Source organism: Miniopterus schreibersii (assembly GCF_964146895.1).
Source record: "Miniopterus schreibersii genome assembly, chromosome: 17".
Classification (NCBI taxonomy): domain Eukaryota; kingdom Metazoa; phylum Chordata; class Mammalia; order Chiroptera; family Miniopteridae; genus Miniopterus; species Miniopterus schreibersii.
In genome coordinates this window covers 6,196,148-6,210,891 of record NC_138117.1, presented here as the reverse complement: position 1 = coordinate 6,210,891, position 14,744 = coordinate 6,196,148, and the positions used below count along the sequence as shown (strand labels likewise).

The 14,744-nt window shown below is 42.8% G+C and overlaps 1 protein-coding gene across 1 annotated transcript in view; it reads right to left on the bottom strand.

Annotated features, from left to right (window-relative positions):
• The window catches only part of SPAG1 (sperm associated antigen 1), a 28,320-nt gene extending 15,563 nt beyond the window's left edge, over window positions 1-12,757 (bottom strand). Inside the window, exons 1-10 of the mRNA XM_081116328.1 lie at window positions 12,651-12,757; window positions 9,490-9,631; window positions 8,347-8,506; window positions 7,907-8,032; window positions 7,343-7,407; window positions 6,284-6,393; window positions 5,576-5,681; window positions 3,229-3,359; window positions 2,218-2,324; window positions 685-841 (exon numbers count right to left, since the gene is read on the bottom strand). Of these exons, the coding sequence (XP_080972454.1) occupies window positions 685-841; window positions 2,218-2,324; window positions 3,229-3,359; window positions 5,576-5,681; window positions 6,284-6,393; window positions 7,343-7,407; window positions 7,907-8,032; window positions 8,347-8,506; window positions 9,490-9,629 (1,102 nt within the window). The 5' untranslated portion in view covers window positions 9,630-9,631; window positions 12,651-12,757. The remainder of the gene's footprint in view (window positions 1-684; window positions 842-2,217; window positions 2,325-3,228; window positions 3,360-5,575; window positions 5,682-6,283; window positions 6,394-7,342; window positions 7,408-7,906; window positions 8,033-8,346; window positions 8,507-9,489; window positions 9,632-12,650) is intronic.
• Window positions 12,758-14,744: the final 1,987 nt, after the last annotated feature.

Here is a 14,744-nt window from a genome sequence, read left to right as displayed (position 1 = left end):
GCTTTTCACGTGAGCCCCCAGGGAACTACGTTTGGGGCCCTGGTCGGCGGCTCAGCTGGTTAGAGCGCCCCCCACAGCCCAGGTGGTGGGTTCCCCCCCCCCCCCCCCGCACACGCGGGACGCGGCCCCGGGCGCCCCGGGGGCTGCTCGGGAGGCGGGGGGTGGGGCGCATCTGGAGGCGCCGGCGTGGGAGCTGCTGGCACCGCAAGAGCCTCTGAAGCGTGGGCGTGGAACAGGTCACGCAGATCGGTTCTCGAAAGACGATCGCGGTAAGGATCGCCAGTGGAGAGGGAGGGGTACCTGCAAGTGGGGGGCACGCAGCCTTGGGGACCACGGAGAAGGCGCATTTCAGGGGGGGAGGGGCCAGCGGGAGCCGGCGTAAAGGAAGCGACGGCCAGCAGGGTCCTGGGCACAAGGACTGGCAAGAGCCCCAGACCTGAGGACGACGGGACGCCGGTGCCCGGAGGGCGGGGCGGGTGGTTGGCGGGCGCAAAACGCCTCCACGCAGCGCGAGCAAACCCACCCCAACCGCGTGTTCCAAAGGAAAACGAGCTATACTAAGAGAAAGATTAAGGAAAGACGTGCTCGTGGACTCACAAGGTAAAGCTGTGAAACGCTGGCTAGGCTACGTCGTCGTATAGGAGGCAGCCCTTTACGTAACCAAAGGGGAAGCGTCCGTCTTACCCTGGCCGCCGCCGTCCTCGCGGTCCCCCCGGCCGTCGGGTGCGCTTCCATCCTCGGCGCTCTCCACCTCCCGAATAACCATCCTCCTCGCCCCGCTGGGAGCCTTCGGTGCAGGTGCAGACTTTTTCAGGTCTCTTTCAACCTCCGACAGGGTTTTCTGCAATAGAATCGCCATGTGCAATAAGATGTCTTCCTTAAATAAAAAAATATAACTATTCCTTCAGCTTAAGAGTAGGAAGCTGTTAAAAAGTAAATAACAATAACTAAAACAAGGCGTTTTATGGTGGTCTCTTGTCTGATTACAGTCATACATGGCTGTTGTAAAAAACATAGAGCCATAACATGTATAAAAAAGAGAGAGAAAACTATCTGATAACACTTGATATTCTCATGATCTTCTTCCTAGATAGGTGCCTATGCAGGCATATGTGCACACACACCCCCCATTATAAAAGGGAAATGCTAGGGGGGAAAGATGTGTTCCTAAACTGGGCCTTAAATCCAGCCCACCCACTGAAATGCTGACTTGACAGCCGCAGCTGCTGCACTGGGGCCTTCAGCTGCTATTCAGAGATAGATAACCCAGCAGGTATTTGCGGAAACACTGGAACTTACTGCAGGGACATAGTTCTCCGTGGGCTTCTCATCTCTCAATATATTGTGAGCAGAGGCACTAAGCAGCCTTTGTTCTAGACTCTCTTTTTAAGGATGTATGTAGTGAGAACAGCCTTGGGAAATCGGATAGTTCTCTTCGGAGGAAAGAGCAGGTTTGCTCTCCAGGAAAATAAAGGTAATGTTTCCCTCTTACATTGGCTGGGCAGGCTTGCTTGTATTCCGCGAGAGGTGGGGGTTCCTCAGCTGTGACACATCCACTGAGTGTGCGGCATCTATCTGGGCCATTCTGGGCCGCTCCCATGAGACTCGGGAGCCGGGGGAACGGACATGAGCTTGAAGCTCATCGGCTGGCTGTGCTGCCACCAAGTCCTTTGTGTCTCACCCAGGAGTCTTATCTGTTCCTCTTGGCCACCTTGTTAATTTGCAAGTAGGGTGAAATCTCAGACCCTTCACAGTTCTCAACACTTACTCTACTCTCCAGGCCTTAGCACAGACGCCTCGAGTGCTCGCTGAGTCAGCCTGCTATCAGTGATCCACGCTTACCATGCAAGTTACAGAGAGAGACGCTTTTTTATGGCCACCAAACTCAGGCCTGATCCCACACAGGAAACTTACACACTGCTCTGCACAATAAATTGGAATTAGCTCAAAGAAAATCACTGCCTACAACATTGCAGGAAAGAAAACAATTAAGTATTTGTCCTTCAGAAGTAGATTTACAGTTTTGAACAATTTAAGAGCTTGCTTTCTTCCACTTCAAATCAATGTTAATACCTTGGGGGGGTCTGGGATATGCCTACTTTTTAAAGCTGTAACCTAATCCTCAACATCACGCGTCCAGCAAGATTGATGTCACTTCACATAAATACAGAAATAGCAAACTATAGAATTCAGTGAGGAATCACTTTCTGTACTTACTTTGGCCATCTCATTATCAGGTTCAATATCCAGGACTTTGCTCAAATCTTCTATCGCTTCCTGGAGCTTGTTTTGATGCTTATATGTAGTGGCACGGCGCAGAAGAGCTAAAAATTTACCGAAGTAGGTTATATATTTTTTAACACATGGCATTATTTTATTATTAAATATCAGAAAAATCTATTAAATTATACTTAAATATTTTTGGATAAAAATCTTCAGTTCAATACGCCAGTCATAAAAAGATAAACATTGTATGATTCCACTTACATGAGATACATAATATAGTGAAATGACAGAGAGAGAAAGTAGAATGGTTGCCAGAGGCTGGGGAGAGGGAAGAATAAAGTTATTGTTTATGAGGTATAAAGTCTCAGTTTTACAAGATGAAAGTGTTCTAGAGATGGATGGTAGTGATTGATGACTGCACAACACCATTGAACTGTACTCATAAAAATGATTAAGATTGTAAATTTTATGTTATGTATTTTACAAAATAAAAAAATTGAAAGAAAAAACCCCACAGTTAAATGCAAGCTTGAGATGTTTCTTTAAAAACATGTATTTTATTGAATCTTCTGAAATTATTGGCCATTTCAATGCAAATAATCAGGGACTTAAATTCCAAGTTAAGCCTTAGCCAGTTTGGCTCAGTGGTTAGAGCGTCGGCCTGCAGGCTGAAGGGTCCTGGGTTCGATTCCAGCCAAAAGCACGGACTTTGGTTGTAGGCTTGATCCCCGGCCCTGATCAGAGTCCAAGCAGGAGGCTACCAATTGATGTCTCTCTCTCTCTCCCTCTCTTTCTGAAAAGCAATGGAAAAAAATACCTTTGGGTGTGGATTAAAAAAAGAAAATTCCAAGTTAAACTTGAAATTAAAAGTAACTTTATGAAGGTAATGATTCCATTTAGAAATGTGAGTTTATTTGAAATTTTTTAGTATAAATATAATGCATGTGTACAGTCTTTAATGGATCCTGCTGTAAATTTAAAAGTACTATGAATATTTGTTACCCTTTACGTTTCCAGGTTCTAACTCCAAGACCTTTTCACAATCCTGAAAAGCGCTGTTCCAGTTCTGTAGCTTGAGTTCTGCTTGAGCGCGATTGTTATAGGCCACAACGGTGGGAAGCACCGACAGGCTCCTATAAAAGAAACACTCATTGGCAACAAGCACGCCAGTGCTAAATACAAGACAGAGAAACGCAGCTAAAGTTGTAAATAAAACAGTTATAGCCAGTGTTTGGGCAGAAGTGTGGCCCCCCCACCCAACCAAACTTACATGTTGAAGTCCTAACCCCAGTACCTCATAATGTAACTTAGAATTGGCGATAGTCTTTAAAGATTTGATTAAGTTAACATGCGGTCATGAAAGTGGACCCTAATTCAATATGACTATTGTCCTTACAAGAGGAGCAGATCAGAATACAGATACACACAGAGGAAAGACCACTTAAAGACACAGAGAAAACAACCAAGAAGAGCGGCCTCAAAAGAAACCAACCCTGCCAACACCTCAATATCAGACTTCTAGCCTCCAGAACTGGGGAAAAATAAAGCTCCGGGTTGTTTAAGCAACCCAGTCTGTGGTCTTTGTTATGGCAGCCCTAGCAAACTAATATAGCTGCACCATCAAAATGAATAAAATATAATTCTATAAACATACTAAATCAATATTTAGATGCTTAAATATCCAGTTAAGAGGTTTAAAGTTGACTCAAGCTTTAGAGGTGACATGGGAATGTATGTAACCATAGCTCTCCTAAAAAAACAATTTAGCCCGCCTGGCGTGGCTCAGTGGTTGAGCATCAACCTATGATCCAGGAGATTGAGGTTTGATTCCCGATCAGGGCACATGCCCAGGTTTCGGGCTCAATTCCCAGTAGGAGGCAGCCGATCAATGAGTCTCTCTCATCACTGATGTTTCTCTCTCTCCCTTTCCTTTCCTATCTCTGAAATCAACAAAAATATATTTTTAAGAAAACAAAACAAAACAAAAACCCAATTTAGTTAACATCAAACATTTATTTTTTACTCTTTGGGGACAATTTCCTAGCACAAAAATATGGAGCAACCAACCACAACTAATATCCTTTATTTTTAAGTTGTTATTGTGTTAACTGGCAAAAATTAGTTTGCAATATAAAAGTAGATTTAACTCTAAGAAAATTATTGCAATTTAATCAAATGAATTAAATCGAGGGAAACAGAGGCATCAGTGAAATGAGGGATACAGACTTGAAGAGAGCAAATGCTGCTAGATTAAGGGAATGAGCACAAAATAATAGAATTTAAAACCTACCCGACTTGCTTAAAAAAACTGATTTGGAAAGACTGATTTCCTACTTATAGGAAAGGTAAGGGGATTGGTGCACTGAATTTTTTTAATACAGAGAGGAACAGAAAATGAAAATGAAAAGTCACAAAAGTGTCAGTTCACTAATCAGCTCATCAGAGATGAATATAAAGACAGTTCCACTTTTAATGTTTTGAGACAGTGGCTCCACATCTGGGATTTTATCCCAAGAAACCCAAAACACTAATTGGAAAGAATATATGCGCCCCTATGTTTATTGCAGTGTGATTTACAATACCAAGATATGGTAGCAGCCCAAGTGCCCATCAGTAGACAAGTGGATTAAAAAGCTGTGATAAATGAAATATTGCTCATCCATAAAAAAGAATGACATCTTCCCCTTTTCGACAGCATGGATGGACCTAAAGGGTATTATGCTGAGTAAAATAAGTCAGTCAGAGCTTACAGTCCAGTTAGTATCAAATCACACAAACTTAAATTGTACTTCTAGCAAGTACTACAAAGAAGAGATAAGATTGCTATAAAAGACTATAAATTGGGGGAGGGAGGGTGATAGTGGGGGATGGATTAGGGTAAAGATTTAACCTAGTCTGGGAGGTCAGGGAAGATTTCTCCAAAGAAATGAGGCATGAGCTGAAATATGAAGGATAAGTTAGAATTAATTAGATAATGAGAGGAGGGAAGAGTATTTTTAGACAGAGGGCCCAGCATATGTAAAGGCCCTGTGGTGAGAGGCAGTGCCACAAGTACTAGGATCAGGTATATGCTATTTGGACTTTCTGTTGAGTTCCTTTTAGATGGCTTCTATTTTCTCTATAAAATGGGAAAGTTAGGATCTCTGTCAAAAGTAGGGGTGGGTGGGAGCTCTGAGAAAAGTATTGAAAAAAACAAGGCAAACAAGTGAGTTTAAGATAAACCACAAATACAGTATCTTGAGTGATTCTGACATAGACCATTTAGCTTATTTGTGTCATTTCAACAATTAAATTTAAACACTGTCATTTTTGTCATAGCCAGTTTAAACCACAACAAAAATCTCCTCGCCTTGTGTAATATTTCACGGCCTCTTCATAATCTCCAGAGTTGAAAGCTTCATTTCCTTTTTCTCTTTCACGAGTAGCAAGAAAATCCGTTTCTTTCTTAGTCAGGCCTAAAACAAATGTTAGCTGCTTTAAGTAACAATACAACTTAACAGAATATTTAAAAATTTTTAAATCCAAGGATGCTTATTTTAACAGAAGCAGAAGTTTGTAAAATAGTTAAAAGAAAATAAAAGATTCCCTATGTTTAGTAATGTTTCTTTCCTTTTTAAAAAATCATTCACAATTTTTGAGGTTTTAGATCTTTTATAATTGGTTTTGTTTCTCTTTAAAGCAGCTATAAGCCTATGGACTTCAAATGAAAACAAACTGCTCCATCATTTTGTTTTGAGGCAAAAAGAAAGTAAATTTGAGGGATTTGAAGTAAAAAGAGGATTTGAAAAAATAAGTGAAAAACAAATGAATTACAGTAAAAAAAATAGGTTTGTATTTTTAAGTCTTACTAAGTTTAAGAAGTATAACTGTTATTCCTACAAAATTAAGTAAAGGATAGATCTGAACTTGTTAGAAGTGGTCAACTTTAGGAGAAAATGTATAAACTTCTAATGAAAATCTGCAGCACTTAAAGAGAAAGTCTTCTAGTTTGACAGCTTTTATTATGATTTTAAAAACTTAAAAGATTACTAAATTGTTCTTCCATCTCTCCAGTTACCTGCTGTGTCTAATCTTGTCTCAATTTTAGACAAATGGGACTTGTTGTTTATTAGAGTTTTTTCTTTGTAATCTTCGTCAATTTTTGAACATTCCTTTTCCACGTCAAACCTTAAAAGAAAGAATAAAAACTGGAAAAAAGTACAATACAATAAAATATATTATTGATATCCTTGTATTTATATCATTGTGCCTTTAAAGGAGGGGTGGGGAATCTTTTTTCTGCCAAGGGCCATTTGGATATTTATAACATCATTGGCAGGCCATGCAAAATCATCAGTTTAAAAATTAGCTTGTTGTATTTGGTCAAACATTTAATTAACTCACTCCTGTGTGATGGCTGGAATGCCTTCTCTTTGGCGAGGCCTCAGCAGGGCCAGACCAGACGATTTTGCAGGCCTTATACAGCCCGCAGGCCAGCCGCTTCCCACCCCTGCCACACAGTCCAAAAATGCATGACAGTTAGTATTACAAGTCTTCTGTATTCTTTCTTAGAAACCATGTAATTTAGTGAGAACTTAAAACTTCAATCAGATCTAAACTGTTCAGAACTTTGTAATTAAAATTGTGACAAATTTCTCTGAATTAAAAATTGTTGTTCTTTTTTAATTTTGGATAGGTATAAGGATTATATTAGTTATTCTCAGTTGCTCTTCTAAACAAAAGGATGCAGAAGATTTTTATTTAGTGAGAAACAAGATCAAGACTGCTTAGACCGCCCTGGCTGGGGTGGCTCAGTGGGTTGGGCATCTTCCTGTGCACCGAAAGGTTGCTCGTTCAATTCCTGGTCAGGGCACACGCCTGGGTTGCGGGCTCCATCCCCCTGGTAGCGGGTGTGCGGGAGGCTGCCAACCGATGTTTCTCTCTCTCCCTCTCTCTTTCTCTAAAAATCAATAAACGATTTTAAAAAAATGCTTAGACCATACATTCTGAGTACTCTACTGAAGTACCGTGCTATTCTTGACATGTTCAGATTTATAATAATTAAGAACTTATTACAGTATTTTGTGATAGAGAATTTTTCAGTGACAAGTTTTACATAAAGAAATAGAAGACATACTTATCCCACTCTGCATAATCCCTTGGAATTTTCTTTTTAGCTGGACTACTTTTAGAATATTTTTCCTAAAAGAATAAAAACATACTGTATGAGATATATTTAATATTAGATTAACAGGTTTTACTATAGATGCAATGTGAAGTATTGGAGTAAGATACACAAATTGAATGAATAAGAAAATAGGTACTTTTGAAGTTATAACAACTCCAGTATTAAAGTGATTAACATAATAATATATAGCAGGCTTAAAAAGGATTTTAAAGTTGTAGTTAATTCTCGGAGAAATCTACGGGACTTTAAGTACGTACATAAAATTTAAAAACTCACCTGTGTGAAAAGTGATTATTAGTGATTTCCCCGTAATAAAAAGATACTAAACTATCACTGATTCTTTTAAAACCTAGGCATTGGGGAGTCCTCCTGAAGGTAGTAGCACAGAGCAGCTGAAAAGCACGCCCCGCGGGCCGGGAGGATGTCACTCTCCGGCTACACTGATGAAAGCGGGACAGCTGTCCCACCACACGCCCTTCGCCCCGCCAGCCGCACCCGCACCCAAAGGCCTACCTTGGCAGCTTGAGGACAACTGTTGGAGCCACGGACTGGAGGCAGATTTTCTTCCTTTGCCACAAATGTTCCAGGTTCATGAAAATGCATTTCATTTTCTTCTTTTTTAATTTCTGATACCCAACTCTGAGAGGAAGCGAGCAAATGAAGGAAAACACACAACTGGAAGTCAGTAACCGGGCATTAGGGAGACTGCACCTCATCCACGTTCCCTATGGGCCGGGCGCTTTCTTCAGGGGATCACTGATGGGCCGTTCTCTCTGCCTGCACGCACACACACACATTCACAATATTCTCCGGGGTGCAGAAGCGACCAGTACTTCCTAAGTAATTACCATTAAAAAGCCCTTCACTGACAAAAGAACCTACGATTTCAGATAAGTGACACAGACATACATGCAACATGACAGTGTCACAGAAACTGGTGTTACTTTATGTACCTTGATATCGCCATCAATTTTTTCCCACTCTCCTGCTGTGAAACTGGACGCTGTTGCTGCAGGCTTGTCTTTCCTCAGAGCCCTACTTGCGGGAGCCAGTCCTTGAAGGCGCTTTTCACAAAACCCTGTAAGTTCGGGATAGTATCCTTCCTCACCAGACCTTTAAAATATTTCAGAATTTCACAGTTACCACTTTGCTTAGAGATCATACAGACCAGTGGTTTGCAAACTGGGTTCCATGGGGCCCAGGAGTTCTGCGGAGATCTCAGGGTTGCCCCGCAGGAGGTGGCAGGAGGGGCAAGCAGGGAGTTTAGGGAGCACATGACACTAAAGGTAATGAGAGAGGAAAAGCAAAGGCCACAGTGGTAAGATAAGTGGTCAGAGAAGCAAGGAGAGCCACCGCAGAGCAAAAAGGAATAGTACTGATGTGACCCTCCATAAGTGCTTCTGCAACATCGGGCTACTCTCCAAGGGAGAGGCCCTCAAGAAACCCGAAACAGGTGACACAGGACAGTGTTTCTTGAAGTGGGTTCCCTTGACCACCTGCATGTCAATCAGCCAGGTGCTTGTTAAAAACACAGATTCCTGGGCTCCACCCCAGATTTCCCAAAGCAGAATTTCTGGGAAAGGGACCCTCAAATTTGAATTTTTAGCAACCAGGTGTATATTCAAGTTTAAGAATCACCACCATGGAGTTCTTAACCAGAGAAGGCCCTGATTCCCTGCCTTCGATTCCTACCTCCTGGCTTCCCCACCGTCCTCCAAAAGACCAGCTCGAAGTGAGCCAGTCACCCAGATGGGATTAACCAAATACCCTTATCAGTGTAGGTTGGTGAGCTAACCTTACCTCCTACTGGCTACTCTCACAGCTACTTTTTCCTCGACAATGTGGAAGAAGCTAGAAAAATGCCCAGTACTAATTAGCCTAAGTTGCATGCTGGAAGTAGACCCAGCCAGAACACGCCAAACTAACCACAGGATCAAAACCACTATTTTGGAATCTAATACAGAAAAATACAATAGACAATCTCAATATTTGAAGACTTCCTCCAATGTTTCTAATGCAGCGTCGACTTTTAGAAGGCAAGAACAACAAAATTAAAATTGACAAACTGAAACATGAAATGATTTTTAAATGCTTACCTAAGCACACAAAGAATTTTTTCCAAGTGTTTGACGTCTGAACATTTTTCAATATACTTGAAATCCAAGTGTTCAACGGGAATGTTGAATGTTTTTGTTGTTCCAAAGCCGAACAATGATGGACAACCTTTGGCAGTCATGTCTGAAATATAGTATAGGAAAACAGTTATGAATCCAATGTATATAATACTCAATTTGTGTGTGTTTTTTGTTTTTTAAAAAATATATATCTTTATTGATTTCAGAGAGAGGAAGGGAGAAGGGAAGAGAGAGATAGAAACATCAATGATGAGAGAGTCGTCGTTGATCAGCTGCCTCCGACTGGGGATCGAGGCCGCAACCCGGGCATGTGCCCTGACCAGGAATTGAACTCGATCTCCTGGATCCTAGGTCGATGCTCAACCACTGAGCCACGCCGGGCCGGGCTATAATACTCAATTTGGATAGCAGCAGCCATCTAGGTACTTCTATAATAATTATTTTCCATTTCTAGAGAAAAGGAGATGGAGTGATTTTTCCGAGGAAGGCTACTGATTTTAAACTCTCGCTCCCTCATAACAACAGCTAACATTCACGGAGCTAAATTATTATGTACCATTATGGATTATCTCACTTAGTCTTCACTTAAGCAATGTTGAAATTCAATGACTAAGCAGGTTTTGGTGCCATAGAGAAGGTAAAAAACAACACTTTTCCTCTACCTAGTGAAGTTCAGTAACTGAGGCCCTGTGAATTAAACTGACAGAATACACATTAACAGAAGAAAAGGTTTATTTTATATGCATGTGGACGAAAGGGGCCACATGCTAACCCGACTAGCTCAGGGAAGGCCTTGCAAACTCAGAGACCTAAAGTAACCACAAAGGATGGTCTAAAATTAAAACATTTTTTAACTAAAAGTTTATGGTAGGTAGTGATGTCCTAGGCCGCTATCTCCCCTGACAAAGGTCAATCTTTACCTTAATTAAGCCATCTATTGTCTTTTGCATCTACCCTAACATTCCTTTGGAATGTAAGCGTAAAATCCCCTTTTTCCAGACCTCTCAGGGCCCAACCGTTGCACTAGAGAGGGGACCATAAATCTTCTCACTGTTGTGTTAATTGTGACTGTTTACTATACTGTACCCACCTACGTAAAATCTTTCTACTTCTTATTCAATGTCCCTGGTTTCCCTGATTTACCTGGTGCAAAATTGCCATTCTCCGGAGCATTATCTCAATCCCTAGAGAATCTGCTTCCCAGCATTTGTCCACAGTTTGGCTCAAGTAAAGTCATAAAAATTCTTCACAGGTCTGAATGTTTCTTACGTTAACATGCACATGGGGGCTTCCCAAAAAAGTGAAAACCCAAAGAAACTATTCTGCATGAGGGCCTATATACCATTTTAACAAAGGGTGATAAATTGTGGAGGAGTAATTAGACAAAGGAAAAGGGGTTTTGGCTTCTAGAAGAAAGTATATATGAGAGAAACTAATGAAAGTGTTATTTTATTTTTGAATCCTCACCCAAGGATATTTTTTCCATTGCTTTTCAGAGAGAATGGAAGGGAGAAAGAGAGAGAACCACTGATGCAAGAGAGACACATTAGTTGGTTGAGTGTCCTACTGTGCACCAAAAGGTCACCAGTTCAAATCTGAATCAGGGCACATACCCAGGTTGTGGGCCTGATCCCCGGTCAGGGTGTGTGCGTGTGGGAGGCAACCGATGTATGTTTCTCACATCGACTTTTCTTTCTCCCTTTTCCTTTCTCTCTGAGATCAATTAAAAATATATATATATATTTTAACAAGATGTGTACATATAAGTGCACATGTTGGAAAGAAAAATATATTTATTGTGAGTCATTGTCAGTGTTTGTTTGTTTGTTTTTAAATCACAGCCCTAAAACATAGAGTGATAAATTTTAAAATAAGTAGCAGCAATGGGTCTAATTCATTTGAAGTATTTCCTTCATGCCTGCCCTCTAGGCATCTGGTCATGTATCGACCTCTGCAGAAAAAGAGGGTGCTCTGTCAGCCTCACCTCCATATCCTGCTGGCTTTAACTTGGGTATAGAATATAGGTAACAGTGTGTCAGCCTTTGGATGAGATACAGCCAAGAAGTGAGATTGTGGCTGTCACACCGTACCGGCAGGGTCCAGTGTGATGAATGTCTCCCATCACAAGGATAACTTTAGGGGTGGAAGTTACAGGAAAGCAACATAGAGAATTTTTAAATTATTGATGTTGCCCAGAACAGAATGGGTTGCCTTAGGATAATTTCCCAAAGATCTGGAGGATCTTTGATGGGAGAGGTTTAAACATCTAATGAGATTAAAGTAGATTACCTTAAATTGAAGGTATTTGGCAACCCCTGAGATTTTATGATTTGAATAAAATATAGTGGGAAACATTTGAAGTGATAGACATCTCTTACATTCTGAACAGTGTTTCAACATTTCTCTGAGAATTCTTTTTGAAAACTACCAGTTTTGGTCGGATACCCTTGTAAGACCACAAAACATTACTCCCCAAGTTCTAAAATACAAGTTATACTTTATTTGCTCTCTTTAGAACGCAAAGATGCATGTCTGAATTTTTGTCTCTGATTAGGAAAACCTCTGGTCGTGGTTGGATTTAACGTCTTCTCCATCATCCTGATCCCCATGCACTTACTGTATTTCCGACTCGGCGTCCTTTACTACCTCCAGGGGGAACTGGGATGAGCAGGAGCGCGGACACCCCGTTTTCTGCCCCCCCCCCCACGTCGTCCCCCTGAGCATTCTTTCGCGCATCCTCAGGGCAGAGCGCCCCCTGCAGCCGGAGGCGGGGAGGAAACGGCATCCTCCAGCCCTAGCAACGGTTTCTATGTACAGCGCGGCCCGAGAGGGTGGAGGGACCGGCGGCGATCCGCGAGCTCTCCCGCAACGGTCGGGGGGCCCTTTAGGACTCTATGAGATTGTCCCCCACTCCCTGGCTTTGGTCACCAGGAACCCCCGTGCTGCGACCCCGCCCCGACTTCCTCGGAAACAAAAGGCCCCCCGGGTTTGTTTCCCCCGACCGGGAAGGATGCTCCCCACTCTCGCTCGCCCCTCGAGCCGCACGGGGCTTCGCTCCTCCGCGTCCGCCGTCCACCCGGCGCGGAGGCTGATACCTGACCCCGGGGCAGGCACTGGCTCACCTGCCGCTCAGACCCCGCGCCGAGCGATCGAGACCCGCTGCGCCCGCCGCGGCGCCGAGCCAGGGGCGCGCGCAACGCCCGCGGGAGCGCCGGGGCTGCTGCCGAGCGCCGGGGGCGGGACTAGGGCCCCCGCGGGACGATCGCCCCGCCCCGCCCCGCCCCGCCCCGCGGTCCCGCTGATTGGAAGGCGCCGGCTTCCCGGACCATCCGCGGAGAAAGCGGGCGGGAGCGGTGCGAGCTCCCTCCCTTTCACACCGAGGTGAAACACTGCTCTTTCGGATTGTACGTCGATAGCCGCTCCTGCTGAGTCACAGAAACGCGGTGAAACGCCAGGACCCCGCGCTGCAGCCCAGATCGGCTGCCGCCCCCTGCAGAGCGCCCGCAGGCCGGGTCCCCGCTTCCCCGGGGCGTCCGACCCGTCCCGGGCTGGGCGAGTCAGACGCCGGCCTGCGCTGCACGCGAAGGATACACTGCAATTCAGGTAAGACAAAACTGAACGTCATTGGTGGGGACATTTATTTCCTTTTATAACTTCAGTCTAGTTCAAATAGGTAACATGTGAAACACCTACTACAGTGCGTGGCGCGTAATAGGCGTTCAAGAGATGTATTTCTCTTCCCCCCTCGCACTCAAATTACTGACCTACAGTCTGTGAGCAGGCACTGATGATGGTAAAAATCCTAATGCTCAAAATATGACTATATATATATATATATATATATATATATACACACACACACACAATTATTTCCATTGCTGGCACTGGAGATGAAATTTGCGTGTAATCCTTAGGAGGTTTACTAAATTCTTGGTTGGAGAACGGGCAACGGAGATCACCTGCCCCGAGGTACCTAAGGCCACTTCACACCTCACTCCAGTCATTCAAAATTGTGTCCTAAGTCTAAGACACTCCGCCTACTATAGCTTCATATTTTACTCCCAGCATAAGAAATCCTTTAAATGTTCAGGGAAAGAGCTGTAATTCCATATGCCCTGTAATTTTCTTTTCACTCTTAATCCTCTGTGGTCTTCATTGAGAGAGGGCATTGTATCCAAGAAACAAGGAGATGTATATGCAAAAAAAAATAAGCTTAGAAATTCAAAATATTATACCAGAAGTGAAAAACCCAATAGATGAATTAGGAAGTAGTGATAAATCTTTACAGAGCAGAGAATAAAACAAACAAAAATAAAACAAAAGATGAGAAAGATTAAGTTCAATGTTAGATTTTTATTTTTTAAATTTATCTTTATTGTTGAAAGTATTACAGATATTTCCCCTTTTTTCCCCCATTGATCCTCTCCATCCTGCATCCACCTCCCTACACCCTCCCCCCCCAGGCCTTCACCACACCATTGTCTGTGTCCAGGGGTTATGTATATATGTACATAAATTCTTTGATTAATCTCTCCCCACCCACTCCCCCACCCCGCCTTCCCACTGAGATTCATCAGTCTGTTCCAGGCTTCTATGTCTCTGGATCTATTTTGTTCCTCAGTCTATTTTGTTTATTAGATTCCACATATGAGCAAAACCATGTAAAACTGAATCAGGAAGAATCAGAAAACCTGAATAGGCGGATTACAACTGATGAAATCGAAGCAGTAATAAAGAAACTCCCAGCGAACAAAAGCCCTGGTCTGGGCAGCTTCACACTGCCAACTAACAAGAGACATTTATTATTCCTTAGGACTGGTCATTTCTGATTTCATATACTATTTTTGAATTTTTCATACCTTAAATCTCTTAAGATAGCTTCAGAGTCTCAAAAGCACTGTAATGACCATCATTTAATTCTTCCACTTTGACAGTGAAGCTGAAGTTAAAAGAAATGTTAGCTCAGCCAGCGTGGCTCAGCAGTTGAGCACTGACCTATGATCCAGAAAATCATGGTTCAATTCTGGTCAGTGGCATTAAAAAAGAAAAGAAAAAAAAATACAGGAAGGCCTACTTCAAGCAACAAATGAAAAACGATGTATGCACACTGACAGTAAGTGCAGTGCTATACTCCATACAAAATGAGGCAGGAGACTTTACAAACAGTTGATAATATAAAACAGTGGTTTCCAAGGAATGGACTTAATCAGACCTAT